General features: G+C 33.2%; 1 protein-coding gene across 1 annotated transcript; it reads right to left on the reverse strand.

The window, feature by feature from the left end:
- Positions 1-3,643: 3,643 nt before the first annotated feature.
- Positions 3,644-14,394, reverse strand: LOC125839500 (long chain acyl-CoA synthetase 6, peroxisomal-like). Its single transcript, XM_049518475.1, has 23 exons — positions 14,187-14,394; positions 12,759-12,819; positions 12,612-12,689; positions 12,426-12,497; positions 12,263-12,344; positions 12,008-12,113; positions 11,847-11,923; positions 11,374-11,418; positions 11,187-11,273; positions 10,817-10,906; positions 10,651-10,730; positions 10,409-10,502; positions 8,984-9,072; positions 8,817-8,905; positions 6,849-6,978; positions 6,613-6,731; positions 6,410-6,533; positions 6,224-6,310; positions 5,885-5,988; positions 5,707-5,792; positions 4,010-4,096; positions 3,848-3,934; positions 3,644-3,762 (listed from the first exon to the last, which is right to left on the reverse strand). Exons 1-23 carry the CDS (start codon positions 14,314-14,316, stop codon positions 3,664-3,666), a joined length of 2,103 nt encoding a protein of 700 aa, XP_049374432.1. The 5' UTR covers positions 14,317-14,394; the 3' UTR covers positions 3,644-3,663.
- Positions 14,395-17,924: the final 3,530 nt, after the last annotated feature.

The raw sequence follows: 17,924 nt of genomic DNA on the forward strand, positions 1-17,924 counted from the left end.
TAATCTAATAATGTTAATTATTATTATAAAATAATACTTAGTCATTTGCTCCAAAAGTTAGTCAAAACTTTTATCCTTCAATTAATTTAAAACGATTTTTTATGCTTTAATGTGTTAAATTGGTTTAATTTATTTTAAAATGAACTAAATAAATTCTAATTAGTCCAGTTTTTATTGATTTTCTAATCACTTGCACCTTAATTCAAATGGTTCAATTAAGGTCCCATTTTCAAAAAAAAAAAAAAAAAAGTAAAATAATATAAAATGTGTCATTTATTTAATTATTTCTTAAAAGTTAATCAAATATATTATAAGTTATTATTTTTTATGTTACATTATTATTTTTCTAACAAATAGTCAAATATATTTTAAGTCAAGTCGCAGGTCAACCGCATGTTAGCGGACACTTCGAATGCTTAAACCCTTCTCGAAGTGTAAATTGAACCCCGAACCCTCTTTGGTATTTTCAAATGATTTTTTCTGTTTAAATCTTTGAAAATTATAAGTTTTCTTAATTTCTTTAAAAAATTAAGTGGCGACTCTTTTCTAAGTATTTCTCAAATTGTTTTATACATAGAACATTTCAAATAGTGATTTTTCTACATATAGAAAGATTACGGCGCAACACAAAGTATAAAAGAGATATTAAACCAAGGTTTGTCGCTGCATGAATGAGATTTGGTATATTTTAAGAGGAGCAAATGGACTTATCAAACTATTTATTATGAGTATCTCAAATATATGTTTTTGATTATGCTTGTAAATATTATTATTTAAATATCTAGAAGGTTCAATTTTACTTAATAAACATCGTGTATGTGTTTCGTTTTTTTTTTAAAAAAAATTATTGATGTTTTTTTTTTGTTCATTATTTTATGTAAAATATTATTTTTTCTTTGTGTGTTTTCGTAGTTGGTTACGAAAATGATAAATTGTTCATGAATAAGAAATTAAGAATGCTGAAAGGAAATTTTCTCGCCGTATACACTTTAGTTGATTATTGCTTTCATTGATATTATTTCTAGCCATTTAACTATTAGAAGGCAGGCTTAATCTTAGTTTTAAAAAATAATGCCAATAAAATTATATTTTCTTCTGGATAAACTTTATTGGTTGAGAAATGAAATCAAACTTAATTTTGACATATTTAAAGTTTCAAATTTAGTTCCAACTTAAAAAAGAGTGAATTGTGTTTTTCAAATTAGAATGATCTCATTTTAGTATGTGTTGAATTTGTATTTTACATGAGTAATTTGAATGTAATTTATTATAAATAGTTTAACAAATCAAAAAACTTTAGTTGAATTATCATCACAATTTTTTAATTTATCAAAATATATGGGAGCTTGTAATTTAAAAGCTATAGCTATATATATTTATATAAAGTTGGACATAAACAAGGTGATGTTACAACTCTATAATCAACAACCATATTTTTAATTTTTTTTTTTTACCATTCTCCTATTTTCTTAATCTGTTTTTGTTATTAAAATAAAAAAATAATAATCAAAGGTCACTAATTAAAATATTTCTCCTCAATATGCGTTACTCATTTTTTTTCAATTACTCATTGTTAAGTACCACTTATTGTACTTAAGTCTCTTTAATTTGTTAGTGCCTATCATTTTAATTTAAAAGTCTAACTTTGCCTAAATAATTTGTCAATTAATTAGGAGAAGACAGTTATTATAGAAGACAAGGAAAGATAAAAAACGTTAGTTTCGAATAAGTAATGAAAATATTAAAGTAGAAAGAAGCAAATTTTCTTTTTGATTATTTAAAAAATAGAGCACAATATTTAACTAGCAACGAGAACTAGAGAAACAAGAAAATAATTCAATAAAATAAATAATTCAACATAGGAAAGATGGAAGGAAGTAACTAAACAAAAAGAGGAAGTAGGATTAGGAAAATAATATCTCAAATGGTCACTCAACTATGAATAACTTTCTCAAAAATTCACTCAACTATGAGTATCATAGTTGTTTTCTCAGAAAGTCACTCAACTTTGTTTTATAACACAAAAGTCACTCAATTATGTGTAGTTATCTTAGAAAGTCACTCAACTATGAATAGTTATCTTAGAAAGTCACTCAACTATTAGTATTCTACATAAAACGTCACCCAACCAATTTAAAGAATTTTTTCATTAATTTTTGTTGACTTGAAATTTTTATTTTAAGCTAAATTTTTAAGAAATAAAAAGATCTTCATTATAATTTTTTTTATTGACGTGTCCCACTAAAATTAAGTAATATGTAATATAACAAAATTTATAACTATAGTTAGTAAAACAAACTTATATCTAAAGTACCAATATAAATTATAAATACAAAAACACACAACTCAATTACGCATTTTATATAAAAAAATTTAGCTTATAATTGAGTAATCAATTAATTATATATGTCAACGTTTGAACAATAGTTAGACAATAACAAAGATTCCAATGTTTCTAATTATATGAGAAAAATTAGAGTAGCAAATTATGTCATATTTGAGTGATTGCTTTAAATATTATTTTAAATGCATATAAAATGAAGTGATCTTGATAAATATATATTTCTATATAATTTTAGTGGGGGCATCAATAAAATGATTAAAATTGACACTTTTTTTATTTTTAAAAAAATTTAGTATAAAATAAAAATCTCATGTCAACAAAATTTAATGAAAAAATTATTTAGACTGGTAAAGTGATTTTTCAAGATAATTATTCATGATTGAGTGACTTTCTAAAATAACTACACATAAGTGAGTGACTTTTGAATTTATAAATAATTTTTATGACCGCGCAAAGCGGGGATATGTTCACTAGTGTAAAACTAAAGAACACAAATTCAACATTATTGTCATTCTTAGTGTTGAATTAATTTATTTTGTTAGCATAGTATTGATTTGATTTCAAATTGAGCTTTATTAGAGTTACTAATATCTATGAACTATAATCATTTTTGGACCATTTAAAATTCTAAGTCTCAAAAAACTTAAAAAAATATGTTAAAAGATAAAAATTATGAAAACGTACAAGTAATATTTAGAAATTACATCAAAGTAAATACTTTTATGTATAAAATAAATTTTAAAAATTATATATATAATGTCGGATTAGTTTGGTCTCAGGTTGACTATTTTTAGTTAAAACAAAACCAACCCAAGTATAGGCGGGGTTTTTTTTTCAATACCAAAACCAAGTCAAACTAAACCGTTAGTCGGGTTTTTTTTTTTCCGATTTGACTCGATTTGCGGTTTGATTCGATTTTCGGTTCAATTTTGTACACCCCTAATTCATGAGAAGGATTTGAGAAGAGTTGGTTTGGTTGTCTACATGGGTGTACCAAATCAAACCGCAAACCAAGTCAAACAAGAGAAAAAACCCCGACTAAGGTTTGGTATTGGAATAAGAAAATCAACTATATTTAGATTGGTTTGGTTTTAACTAAAAAAAAACCCGACTACACTTGGGTTGGTGTAAAAGCATTTTAAAATATATATTTATACTATGCCATACCATTATCACAAAAGAGTTGCATGTGCAATAATAGGTTCTACATCAGAATATGTTTTACACTCCTTGTCAATATTAACTACTTAAATATATAGTTCCATTGTGAGATGGACAATAATTCAACAGCATAAGATCACAGTATTATTTTTGCCTTTTCACAAGATTTTATCTGGAGAAGAATTGGATGTTGAGAGTTGTGCATACATGTCAGCTATTTCTTTAGCAAAGTATGTTCTTGCTTGTGGCCTTTTTATCTGAAAAAAGGACAAGAAATACAGAAAAGGATTTGAGCAATGGAGACTTTATCTAGTTGTCTAATAATCGCGAAACAACACTTACCTTGTACGTTGGAGTAAGCAGATTATTCTCCAAAGTAAAAGGCTCAAGCACCAAAGTAATAGCTTTTGCAAATTCAAAACCTCGCAACTGCAAATTGTTTGCCATGAAAAACATGTTGAAAAGACAAGGAACTACATTTCATTGCAGGGGAATTCAAATTACCTGTGCTTCCTTTCCAACGGTATCCATGTCTTTCAATATTGCAGCCTTTGCTCTTGGATCAGTGCAGAGCTGTTTCACGTCTTTATTCTGCTCTCGCCAAGATAAATATAATCACATTATTCACATACAATACCAACAAATACTTATAATTCTCTTCATATTTCAAAAGAAAAGCTATCTCTCTACTTCTTACTCTGCAATGCTTTCATAAAAATCTAATGAGAACTTCACAATTTTCATTAATGAAGTTTGGTACTTTTCATGACCATATGAACATTTCGTAAGGAAAGTTGAATGGGGCAAAAACAACTTGTGTACGTGGAAGAATAAAGGGTGGACACGTGGCACCAACAAAAGACGCTCGAGAAAATTGGTTCAGTGGAATGGTCAGGTACGAGGATATGTTTGGCGAAGATCGGATTCGATTAGTTTCCGGGGTCACAAAATGAGCATCTTTGAGAAAAAGGCGGGAAGTCCTAGCCTGAGGATAGAGAAAATCGTTCCTGATGACGTGGCAAAAAGGACAATAGCACAGATACACCAGATATGATCGTTCGATACCTCGTCCACAACAGAGGAATAATAGTTGGCACAACTAACAATATTTCCACGTGGATGGCAGCCATTGGCCATAGTACTTAAGGGCTCGAGTGGAGCTTTTCAATTGGTTGATGTATTATCTTTGTAAACCAATATATAGGAGTTTGATCACAATTGAAAGGATTGGATTCTGAACAATACAAAAGGAATACACTTATATTCTTGTGCTCCAAGTTTTCATATGTTCACTAAGTTTTATCTCATAGCATTTACGATCCAGGAACTGAGATCAACATCATTCTAACATTACTGGATCCGGTGCAAACACGCATCACCTGAGCTCTATTGCTCCATACAACTTTATTACTTCCGTTTATTTCTTGAACAAGCACATTTAACTGCTAATAACTGGACCTAAAGAGTTAAATCGAGATGTGTATCCTGGACCTCATTACAAATTCAATTGTACCGTTTTCCCGGTAAACAAAAGTATCAGCCAGATAAATTGAATATTCAGATTCCAGATTATGTCTTGAATGACTATGCTACACAAGTGAAAGCATACTTCTTACATTCCAAATGTCATGTACGATTGCGGAAAGAAAAGAAACTAACTAAAGCTAAAATAAAAAGTATGATATTATGATTTTACAAGATGTTAAGAAAGAAAGTTTTGTCGTCAATAAAGTATGGAGTTATTTCTTAAGGAAATATGCTAGATTAGAGGGAAGAGTAAAGAGCAGAGAAGTGAAATACTGAGACAAGACAAATAATCAAAGAGGGATCTTTCCTTTAGTTCTGTAAGGAGGTGAAAAGATAACGGACTTGGTTTGTTCTTTTTAAAGATTTTCTCCCATCTACTCTCAGGACGTGTATATTCCAAGGAGAGGAATCAGTAATGCATATTTTCATCCTTTCATTCACAAATTCATCTTATGTGGGAGACATAAAGAACTCGGTCACCCCTCCTGTTTTACACAGTTAATTGCCGAAAGTAAATGGTCTTTCAGGTTCCCTTATATTTTCTGGTCAGCTTATGTTATGATGAATATTGTTCTGATCTTTCTCATCTCTTTCCTTGTATAACATATAGTGTATAATCTGTGCAGTTTTTCATATGAGCAGGTTGAAGATGTAAGAGGAATTCAGGGTGTCACCTTGATGCCTTCATTTATAGCCCATGCTTTAAACATGTCTGGGTCCACGCAGACTATGGCTACCAGAGAGGAACTTAGGCTGTCACCTGACAAAGCAGACAAGAGTACAGTAGATCTTCTAAAGGTGCCATACATATGGGGGGGGGGGGGGGGGATTCTCTGCGACGCCATATCTTACCATGTATAAAGCAATGTGCAACATACTTGCTCTTTGCATAAACATTCTCGATTTTTTCCGGAGCTACATATTCTCCCTGTGCCAACTTGAAAATATTTTTCTTCCTGCCAACAAATAGCAAAAGATAAAGACTTTCTACAAGCAGCCACTGACCTCCATATACCATGCAATTCAGTAAAGTGGATTATAGTTACAAAGAAGCAACCTTATTTATTCTCCATGTTCAAGGAACATAAATTAGATTGCAACAAAGGAAGAAAAATTACTTCACAATACCTCTATAAATCCTAAGGATCATTCTAATAATTCCAAGGCAAGTACTATTAGCTATCCTCTCACCTATCAATTATCTTTAAGCGCCCCCCAGGTAGCCACACTCCAATATCTCCGGTGTGAAGCCATCCATCTTTGTCAATCATTTCTTGCCTGAACAATGTGATTGGATAATTTCAAAATTTAACTTGGACGTGTCCCTGCTTATATGCAAACTACAAAAGGGTGAATAAGTTAAAGAAATGCCCTTACGTCTGTACTTCATCCTTGTAGTATCCCTGGAACACTATAGGGCCTCTTACACAAATCTCACCATGGGGATAAGGCTGATCTTCATATGTATAGTTCATTTCAGGGACATCAACAAGCTTTATTTCTAAAACATGAAAACATAATTAGTCCTTGTCCAGTCATAAGACAAATGGAAAATAGTACTTGCTTGGAGTCGTACTAACCACATGCAGGATTAGGAGAGCCCACATGACCAGATAAGATATCACTCTGATCCATGTTACTTATAGTACAGGAAGTTTCGGTCATTCCATACCCTTCTATAACTTGGCAACCAAAGCATCTGAACAATAAAACTGCTTAGCTCATTTCACACAATAAAAGTACCTGGTCTCAGTTTATGTTTCATAAGTTGATCATAATTGGAGAAATTTGATGAAGTTAAGCATGTTCAACTCACACCCGCAAAAAGTCCATTACATCAGGAGATAATGGTGAAGCTCCTGAGACCATATAGCGAATTCTTCCTCCTAGCCTTGATTTTATTTTGTTGAATACCAATCTATCCCAAAATGGGGATGGATTCTTTCCTGGAAAAGTAAATGTGAATCTATATATATCACAGCAAAGAGAGATGTGTCTTCCTTCTCTTCATAAGTTAATCCTACTAGAAATGCAAGAGAGGTTAAACCTACAGAGCTGTTTGGAAGGTCAAGACTATTAATTAAAAATGCACCAAAGGCGCAATCCAACTAAAAAGCATCAAAACTGAAAGCCATGAAAGCACAAATTGTTATCTTGCAAGCTAGTTAGAGAAAATATAAGCCACCCCCCATTCCCAACCTCATAAACAAAGACCTTAATACCACCAAATGAGCAGTATTACAGGAACAGAAAGCAGCTTTCCTGTCCGCTAAAGTACTTTACTTTCTCATTTTCCCTTTTCTTAAAATAGTCAACAAGTGAGTCTTCAGTTCACAGCAAAGTTTTCCAAGGAGTTCCCACCTTTTTTTATCCCCTTAAGTAGCTTCCCTGCCCAAACAAAAAGGCACATGAGTTTGATTCTTCCCCACTTTTCTGTTATTTTCCTTTCCTCTGTTCCCTTGTTTTTCATTTTATTTTATTGAGTATGATGACATGAAATGAGTTTAAATGACAGTGGGATTCATATGAACGACCCCAACTTGTTTGGGACTAAGGTATGGTTGTTTGTTCCCTTTTCCCATCTTACCGAGAAGAGGGAAATGAATTTACAGATAAGGAGATGTCAAGAGTCCATATTAAAGAGCTGCTTCCAAGGTATTTGAACTTCATACATTTACTCACAAAATCAATGAAGTAGTAAAGGGCTAATTCATATAGAATAACACATCAGCATCAAAACAAAACTTATCAAGAAGCATTATGATTAAAAAAGAACTACCTCACTGTTTAATTGAGGGCTGAAGCATTCAGTACAATCTGCCTAGATCATAGTGTTTCATTTCTAGAAAGTTGTGGCTATGTCATACTACAAGTGGTTTAACATGAATCCACTGACCTATCACTTTGGTAACAGCTGCTAAATTGATTTCGAGAGATACTAGATGTGGACGGTGGACTTGGTAAAGGGACTGACTGCAGATCAAGCTACAAATTGTAAAGAAATGGGTCTTGGACCTAACTCAATCCCAAATCTAGATTGTGAGGGGAGGACTGCCCAAGTCCATATAAGGAGTCAAAATTCACCACATCCCACCCGATGTGAGACTTAACACCCCGCTTCAGACCCAGGACTGAACATCTGGAGCGTAGACAATTTAATATTGGAGCCCAACATGGTAAATCATAAATTGGGAAGAGTCTGACTCTATTACCAAGTCCATACAAGGAGTCCAAATTCACCATATCCCACTAATGTAAAACTTAACACAAATAGTTGTTGAAGCCTCATCTTCAGCTGACACAGGGCCAAACCCATGCAAGCACATGTAGCATACTGTTGAAACTCTTACCAAATTTAATAGTCCAAACCCATGAGAAATGAAAAAATTACCAGTCCTAAGTTAGAACATGCAGTAATAATGTTTCGAGAAATTTCACACAACCGAAACACATTTTTGTCAGCTTTAATCAGTATTATCTGTGTAATGCTGCTGCACTGTCAAAAGCTAACTGAAAAAGGTTCTTGTCACTTCACATAATGAAAAAATAATTCTTGTCAATTGTGAGACAATTAGCAATTCAACAGGACATTAAACATATGTTGGAACATAATAGAAACAAAGCGTATCTTAACTTCTGTATGCACCGATCTCCATGCTAATAGACCTCTATGGGAACAATCTTAAATCCTAAAGAAACATTATATGATGCAACCATGATAAATAGAGGTCCAAGGTGCACAGGTGCATCCATCTATTACTCGATAGAGGTAAAGTTACCTCACCATTAAAAATTGCTTGCTTCTTAGCATTATAAGCAGCATTAAATATTTTCTCTCTCAGAGAACCAGATGTCTTCACAACATTCATAATGCTGCAAAAGGAAGTTAATTGAGGATCACATAAAATTAAAATTACAACAAATAGCAAATCAGCATCAACAGTCAATTACCTGGCATATAATTTATTGTATAACCGAGGAACGCTGCAAAAGACGGTGGGCCTTAATACAGCCATATCATCCACTAGTTTCAGATTATCCTGAATGTATAGTAAAGTTAAACAAAGTATTTCCTTAGAGAAGTGTGAAGACATTGCTTAGAATATTGTAGACAATTGATTCTCAAGACTTACTATTTTTTATCCAAATAATATCTCCTAAATGTCATTATGCAAAAAATAAAACCTCTTACCTTAAGGAGGTGCACATTTTCCCTCCATCAACTTAAGTTTATAACTTGTCCTTAATAATTTTGTGAAAAATCTCCCCCCTTGAAAGTAGAAACACAAATACAGCCCTTACTTCATTTCTTTTACATTTCCCTTTTTGTTTTTCTCCTTTTTCACCACTTTCATACTACCAAGCTACTTCACTGGGCACGGTGAACAAGACAAAGGGAGAAATATAAAGAGAAAAAATTAGACAACAGGGTGGAAAAGAATAAGGACAAGGAGGGATGTGGATATTCAGGTGAAGAAGAAACAAAAGTAGCAGTAACCAGCAGGGAAGTTAATGGAAAGTTGTTGTTGGCGAAGAAGCAAGAGGAAGATGAAGGGAAGGCCTTAAGAGGATATGATCAGGCAGGGAGAAGAGTAAGACATAGAGTTATTGCAACAGGAAAGGGGAGTTTGGGACAAGGAGGAGAAGGATAGGGGAATTCACTTTCTGGTGCAATGGTAGTAGAAGGAAAGAAGAACAAAACAACAGAGACGAAAAGGGGAAAAATAAACTAAACAAGTTCAGAATAAAAGAAAAAAATTAAGATACATAGAATTTTCCATTTTTCCCGAGGGATACTTGCAACAGCATGCCCAAATGGATAGTCCAAAAACTTTAAAAAGTTTGAGGAGGAAAATGCTATAAAGTTTAATTAAAGCTGGTAACTCCCGACTTCATTAAGGTTTAAGGTGCTTTATTTTCCTTTACTTTTATAGTCCTATTTCTTTGATTTCACAAGTATGCAGTATTCCTTAAGAAGGAATTCAGAAATTAGAAACAAAAAGGAGCAGAAAGGATGACAAAGGGCAAACTAAGTAGCAAATATTATGATCAGTAAAACTGAAACGAATCTGTAACAAGCAATTCACGTTATCTATATAAGTTAAATCTCTTGCACAGTGATATCATTGACTTACAACCTACAAATTCACATATTTATTCCAGCAATGAACAGCTTTATGCTTTTCCAATATCCTCCAATGGTTGTATTAGTTGTATTTCATGTTTTCAAGCCATTGTTTGAAAAAATTAAGTCACAAAAATTACAGATAGATTTGGACGAATCCGAGCTAGAATAATCCTTAGACTTGACAGATACAGTTCATGAAAGGACTGCTAAAAGAAAATCCAGAAAGTACTCTATGTTAAGTCTCATACTCCCTGATAGAATCCAGAAGCTCCTCCAAAATAGACCAGCAATACTTGGGTAGCCCTCTCAAATATATGTGCCAGCGGAAGATATGAGATGTAACTATTAAATTTAAGATAAAAGTTTCAGAAAAATCTACAGTTTTCATTAGAAAGTTTCAACTGAATGTAAGAGATGTTTAGCTCCTGAACTTTCAATAAAAAAAGTGATTCATGCAGATATTTGGGCTATTATAATCACTAGTACTCACATATCTGAAGAGTATAGATTGATGCCAATACTCATACCAGCAACATTTGCAATCAGGTTTCCATGGGTCAAAACAGCACCCTATCAGTTAGATAAAAGAAATGCAAGTTGCTTCAATTCTGGAAAGCAATAACATTTAGAATTGAGTATATAATATTCTGCTGTACCTTTGGGGTCCCAGTTGTACCACTCGTATAGCATATCGTAGCAACAGTCTCAGGTTTTGGTGGGCAAAAGGGCTGAAGATTGCTGAGACCCTGAAAGAAAATCATTAACTAATACTATGAAACCTTAACAATCAAGTAGTGAAGTACAAATACATTAGTAGGCATTTTCAGTGCTGCTAGTGAAATTACACTTATCGATATATCTCTTGCAACTCCACCCATGTCATTAACTGAGATATGTGAAAGATCATATGCAGCACAAAGCTACCATACATACTATGTTCACATCTCTGCATCTTCTCACTCCTACTAGGCACAAAATCTAAAACTCTCATACCATAAAAATACGACTTCGAGTATATATAATCACCTGACTAAGTAGTGTTGAATATGATATGATCTCCACTCCAGATGACGGTGGAAGTGATGGAATTCTCCCATCTACTGCTCCAACTACCTACACCATACCCAAGCCAGATGAGGACAGATGAATTGCAGATCAGCAACATCATAGTTATGCACCACTTCAATCACCATAAAGGGACAGCGTTGCATACCACAATTAAATGCAGCGAAGGAATCTCCGATACGAAGCTAAGCAACTGCAATTTGAAGAGTAATCCCATAAATAAGAACCTCAACAGTGACTTCAAGGAAAGCAGTGTAGAGAAGAGAAAGGTCTATCACGTACATCTCTTTCTATTTCTCTGCATTTAAAGTTTGCCAAATTCCAGGATGTTGATGTTTTTTAAGTTTTTTAAAATATATAATCCACCTATGACGGTGGAAAGTTAGGCTCTTTTATTAAATCAATGGTCAGGAAGAACATAAACAAAATATGGCCAGTAGAAAGTAGATCCAAAACATCAGATTCTCAATCCAAATGCGACAATTATAGCAAGTAAACAGTGTTCCAATATTCTGTCTGCAAATGAACAGTTAACCTCAAAAATGGTCTAAAGCCTATATTGGTAACTGCTTGATTCTTCCACTTCCATGTCACCTCAACAGAACTTGCAAGTAAACTCACATGATTTAATGTTTCTGGCACACAAAATATAGCTTCAATTGCTGCATGGTTTGCAATATATTTTACAGCTTCTGGACCTACAAATTTTATGGCTTAGGACTTTTAGCAACATTGGTAAGATATTAAATGAATTTTTTTTTTGATAATGTCTGAAGACCAACCAAGAGTATCGTATAAAGGAACAGAAATAAATGAATACGCAGAGCAGGCATGGTCGACTATCAGCCATTCTGGTCGGTTGATAAAATATAAACCAACACAAGATCCCTGTCAAGAAGTGAAGGAATCAAAATGATCAGTATATAAACAGAAAATATTCACTTCCTTTAGTTTTTCCTAAAAATGAGAACAAGTAAATTTCGAAAGAGAACAGAAGGCCTTCCAAATTGGTTTAAGAAGTTGATAAAGTAAGTTGCCTTTGGAATCTGATGACAAACTAGTGCAGAACCTATTGCTGACCGTGCAGTATCTGCCTCCTTGTATGTCATCCATTTGTACCTGTAGTGTATGTTACATTGGATGAGTATGCCATGAAGATAAATCATAAGCTCAATTACAGGCTTCCAGTGGCTAACATACTCTCCTACTGTTCCATCTTCTTGAACTCGTGATCCTAAGTAATTGCAGTCTGGAAACGCCTCAACCGATCGCCTAACCAGACAAACAAATCAAAACAAAAAAGATGAAAAACAATTCAAATAGTGGTGAATTTTCATGAAAATAAAAGGAAAATGGGGAGTCAATCAGGCAAGTTTGGTTGCTCACACAAAATTGTCATGTAAGGTACCAATTTCAGGATGATCTGCAAATCTACTAATAAGCTTCACCGGAGAGCGAGCAGATCTGGATTTAAAATAATTCGAGCTCAGTAGTGTGTCGAATACATGAAGAGTTTGAACTAACTGTTCTGACCTGTACACATTCCATTTTCCTGTCTTCAGTTCCTCAGGGAGCGCATTACTAAATCCTTGCTCTGGTGACAGTACAATAATTAGCAAAGAAACCAATGCAGAGGAGATAGATAGATAGAGAAACAGAAAACAGGGTAGTCTGATCACCAAGTAATAAGCTGAACAAACATGCTAGCAATGAGTAAAATGGAGGTCAGATCAACATGTAGAGGAATAGTGTAATACGATATCAGTAAATCCAACAAATAGCTGGACATTCGACTTACATTATCAGGCTGCATGCAGATGTTCTCCAAATTTATACCTGGTATGGATCTAGTATGATATAAGGAAGCAAAGTAAGATGTAAACTACTTTTGAAGGACCATTTGCTATCTATTTAGTTTTGTTTGGCTTGGGGACGGGGAAGCTCTTTAGCTTTCCCTAGGGAGTTGGAGAAGCAAGACTGGGTACCAAGATATCTGGGATAACAGTTGGAATTATCCAGATATAGCAGTATCTCCTTTTTCAACGCTGCCTAGTTGACAAAAAGAGGAGAATTTAACCAAATACAAGCTAGGTAGATGTCAGGCATGGTTCTATAGGTCAGCTTGCCTCATGTCCTAAATGACAAACCAAACAACAATTATTAGGAGAAAGGATTTACTCTTCATAGTTGGTACTACAAAGAATACAGATAGTTTTTGGTGAATCTTTGGTCTCTATTCAGGTACCTAACATGCAAAGGATCATTTTCTTCAAGACTCATAGTGCTACTCATTATCTCCTCTATTAACAGCACTTCGATTCAGCCCTGATAATGATCAAGTACATTGGTTGGAAATGTGAATCTTCTGATCATCAATGTTCATCCCCCAAATCTACACAGCTGTAGAACAAGTCAAACCTGCATATGTTAAATTCGGACTTTATGTTGATCGACTATAGCCTAAAAGGATAGTGATGTGGCACATTGTAAATGGCCTGATTATGATTGTGGATGATTTGAGACTCAATACAATACACAATTGGCCTATTGATGTTAGGCCCTCTCTACAACTACAAACCAACCTTCCTTCCCCATTTTGTTGAGCTATTCGAAGAGACCTCGGTAATCGGTGGAAGTGAAAGTTGATCTCAGATTTAAACGCGGATACAACTCATGCTAAACATGGAGTTGAAGAGTATGTGTATGTTAATCTCAACTAAAGATTGCAATTTTTTTGTTATATCCAAAATCTTTTAATGATTAATTTGATCTTACAGAGATTTAGCTTGTTTTATTTTCCCATATATAGTCAGTTAGTTACACAAGAGAAAAAGTGCACCTGAAGAACTATCTTCTTCTTTTTCTTCTCTTTTCAGTTGAATGCTACTTAAGAAACTGAATTTTCAAAGAATGTATATACAGCTGCATTCTCATTTAAGAAAAGTGGGTGAGCAAGAATACCGAAGAAGAACTCGCCGGCGGCATTTCTACGGCAGAGAAGTGACGCCTGCTCTTGTTCAACGGCGGCGGCGGCGGTGGAAGTGAGGTGGTTGCGAATAGTTCGAAAACGACGTTCAGCTTCGGAATCCATCAGTTGAAACGACGTCACTGTGATTGTATGTACTGTTTTGCCACCTAAATTCAACTACAAATGCATGTTACTGTTACCTAAGGAATGACATCAATGTGCAACTTCAATACACTACACAAGTGTAAATATAATACTAGTTATTTTAATTGTAATTTAAAGTTTATTGTTGTAATCTTTTAAAATTTATTTGATCAAAGGTCATGTGTCAAAATAATATGACATTCCTATCTAAGGCAAATAAAATTGTTTCATGGTGTGTTTCGACCAATTAAATATTGTCATATCATCGATTGACCAAAAGAAATCTTGTTCGTATCACTACTCTTTCGCTATGTCATCACTTAAATCTGATTGACCGAAAAGAGGCATGTTCCCATCATAAATCTTTTGATAACTATAAATAGGGGTTCCATAATTCAAAAATCACACCAAAATTTTGTCAAGAAGCCAGAGAAAGCTTGTGGATCAAAAGTCACAGATTTCTCTACAAGAGCCGATGCAATTTTTATTGTTTACGATGTCTGACATGCCCAATGAGACCAAATTTGTCCTTCATCTCGTCTCTCGATACAAATCAAATCTTTGAATCTGAAGCCACAAAGCCGCATAGGTGGAAGAATAATCAGTATTTCAAGTCTCGTCTTTGAGTTTCATCAAGTCTACACTCCGACATACTTTGAAGTCGGGGACATTTGTAGACATTGAAAATTTGTGAAACTCTACAAGATGTGTCCAATCTGATTGCTTGTTTCTTCAAATTTTATTTATAGTTAATTTATTTTCCATATGCTTAATATTTGTTGCAAACAATTGTATTGTTAAAACTATGTTAGGTTGCTACGAAAAAGTTTCATTTTATGTGACGATATTTGGTGTGATTATGTTTTTTTATTATTATTGATGATCATGGTGTCCAATTTTCATACATCTTGACTAATTCCATGTGATACTTATCATCTCCAACTAACAACAGACATGTATCACCTAACTCTATCCACCAAGGCTAGGTCATAGAACAAATCACCTACTATTTTTTTCTCATTTTGTCTTTACTTATTATCTAGTAATTTTATTTTATCTTTTTACCTTTTTAAATTTTATTTTATAGTATCTCTATCTCATACCTAACTTTTCTTTTAGATTTATTCTACAAATTGCTTATGTATGACATCATGTAACAATCGAAAATGATATAATCTTCCAAACACTATATTCATTAAATACAACAAAAACAACATAAAATGGTTTGCCTACTGGGTCGAGCTCATCGCACTAGGCTTGCCTAGTGCGGGTTACCTCTCCTATGTGGTTTGCGAGCTACTGCATAGGGGTAGATGTTTTACCCTGTGCACACCTAAAGGGTAGCAGCTGCGGGTTTCCCTTGTCATAAAAAAAAAACATAAAATGATATATTATGAAGCAATATGTCCTACCATCCGAACAAAGTGTTAAGAAATACTCGCTCCGTTCCATTTTATATGTCATCCCTTTCTATAAATAGTTGGTCCATAATACTTGTCATTTCATAAAACCAATGCATAAATTAGCATATTGTTCCTTTTTTACCTTTGTGAGTTAACATACATTTGACCAACTTAGAAAAGTTAAGTAAATGATTCATGTTCATTGGTTAAATTAATTAATCAAAATAGATTAATTCATATTCATTGATTGAAAACTTGAGTTCCAAAAAAATAAAATAAGGTAGAAGGGTAAAGTTACATCATTTCTTCATGTAAGTGCAAAGTAAAAAGGTGACATATAAAATGGGACAGAGGGAATATTAATTATGAGGGGTTTTAATTATTTTATCCTTACTTGGTATTTGAAAAATCACAATTACATCATATCATAATTAAAGTGCTTGTAGTTTTCGAAACAATTATTACCAAGAATAAAATTGGGGGGGGGGAGGGAATTAATTTTTCTTATATATAGTTAAGTAAATAACACGAAAATAAGATGTATAACATGCTATATAACATAACAAATTCAAATATGGAGTAGCACTACTTAGTTGTGTAAAAAAAATAATTAACATTTTCAGTTTGTGTTAATTAAGTTAAGTCATGGGTATAATATATGTGCGTCTGTATTGAAATGTGTTAAGGGGTTCGTTTGATATATGAAATGAGATAACCAATAACAAAATAAGTAGGATGGGATAATTAATTCTTGTTCATGATTTCATGCAGTGTTTGCTCATGAAATTTCTGTGAGAAAAGTACACTTCATGGGTTCTTATAACTTTTGTTCAACAAAATTCAATGTAATAATTATCAGATTCTCTTCCAATATTGTCTTTCTCAATTTTCATTAGTGGAATTCGTCTAAACTTTCATTAGTACAAGATGTTTCTTTTTTCTAATTAGTATAATATTTATAGTTCAAAAGACGTGTTTCATTAAAATGAATTAGACTTTATACACTATTCTATTTGATAATGTTAAATAATGTAATTTTCTCGATAGATATCCATGTCGATTTTTTGTTAAAGACCAATTTCTTTGCATTATCTTTCTGGTAGTAAGATAGAGGAGATGTTTTTGGTATTTAGATTAATCTATTGATTCCATATTTAAAAATGAATTTCAGTCTCTTCTTTTGTTATAACATTTTGGATTAATATTACATTGTTATCTTCCGGTGAAGTTCAACACCCTCCCCCCCCGCACCTCAAACATCATGTTTTAACTTTTTATCCCCTGAATTTACTAGTGAGCTATATTATATATAAACATTATTGTTCAGATTATGTTACATAAATAAAAATATCTATAATACATTATTATCCAGATTCTGTAACATTAATAATAAATAAATCTTATATTATCTATTTTACATTATTATTCAGATTTTTTAACATAAATAAAAAATCTTTCTTTAATACGTATAACTAATCTAATAAATATTGACATTGGAATGTAAGTCATTTTTCGAATTTAAAAGAATCTACTATATTGTAATTAAGTGGACCACATAAATTTCCCTTGAGAGGCAGCTATATAAACCACTCTCCTCCTTCTGTTTTTACTCACTTATTCTTCTATATAAAAAAATATATATTAAAAAAAATTATTTCCTTTTCACAAGATGCAAAAGAAACTCGAGATGAGGTACATTATAGGGGTGTGAGGAAGACGTTATGGGAAAAGTACGCGGTTGAGATCAGAGATTCTAGCCGGAGGAGAAATCCCTGGCTTGGGACTTTCAATATGCCGGATAAAGCTGTTAAGGCTTACGATGTGGCGGCGAGGTTGTTTGACCGTCGCTAATTTCCAGAGGATAACCTCCAAAACACCACTTAAAAAGGATTGGATAATAATAACTATTCCAATCCTATCCTCCCAAACTTGAGATAATCTTTGGTGTTTTGGAGGGTTATCCTCAGGAAAATTAGTGACGCCTTCTAGCCTAGAAACAACCTTGTCGCTGCATCATAAGCCCTTGCAGCTTTCTCTGGTGTTTGAAAGTTCCAAGCTAACGGCTTATCCTCCGATTGGGATCTCTGATCTCTGCCGTGCACTTTTCCCATGACGTCTTCCTCACACCTCTATAACATAGTCTTTCTTCTGCATTATCTGAAAAACATAAGGAATTTTTTTTTT

Source organism: Solanum verrucosum, unplaced genomic scaffold (assembly GCF_900185275.1).
Source record: "Solanum verrucosum unplaced genomic scaffold, falcon-dt-bn FXZP01000306.1, whole genome shotgun sequence".
Taxonomy (NCBI): domain Eukaryota; kingdom Viridiplantae; phylum Streptophyta; class Magnoliopsida; order Solanales; family Solanaceae; genus Solanum; species Solanum verrucosum.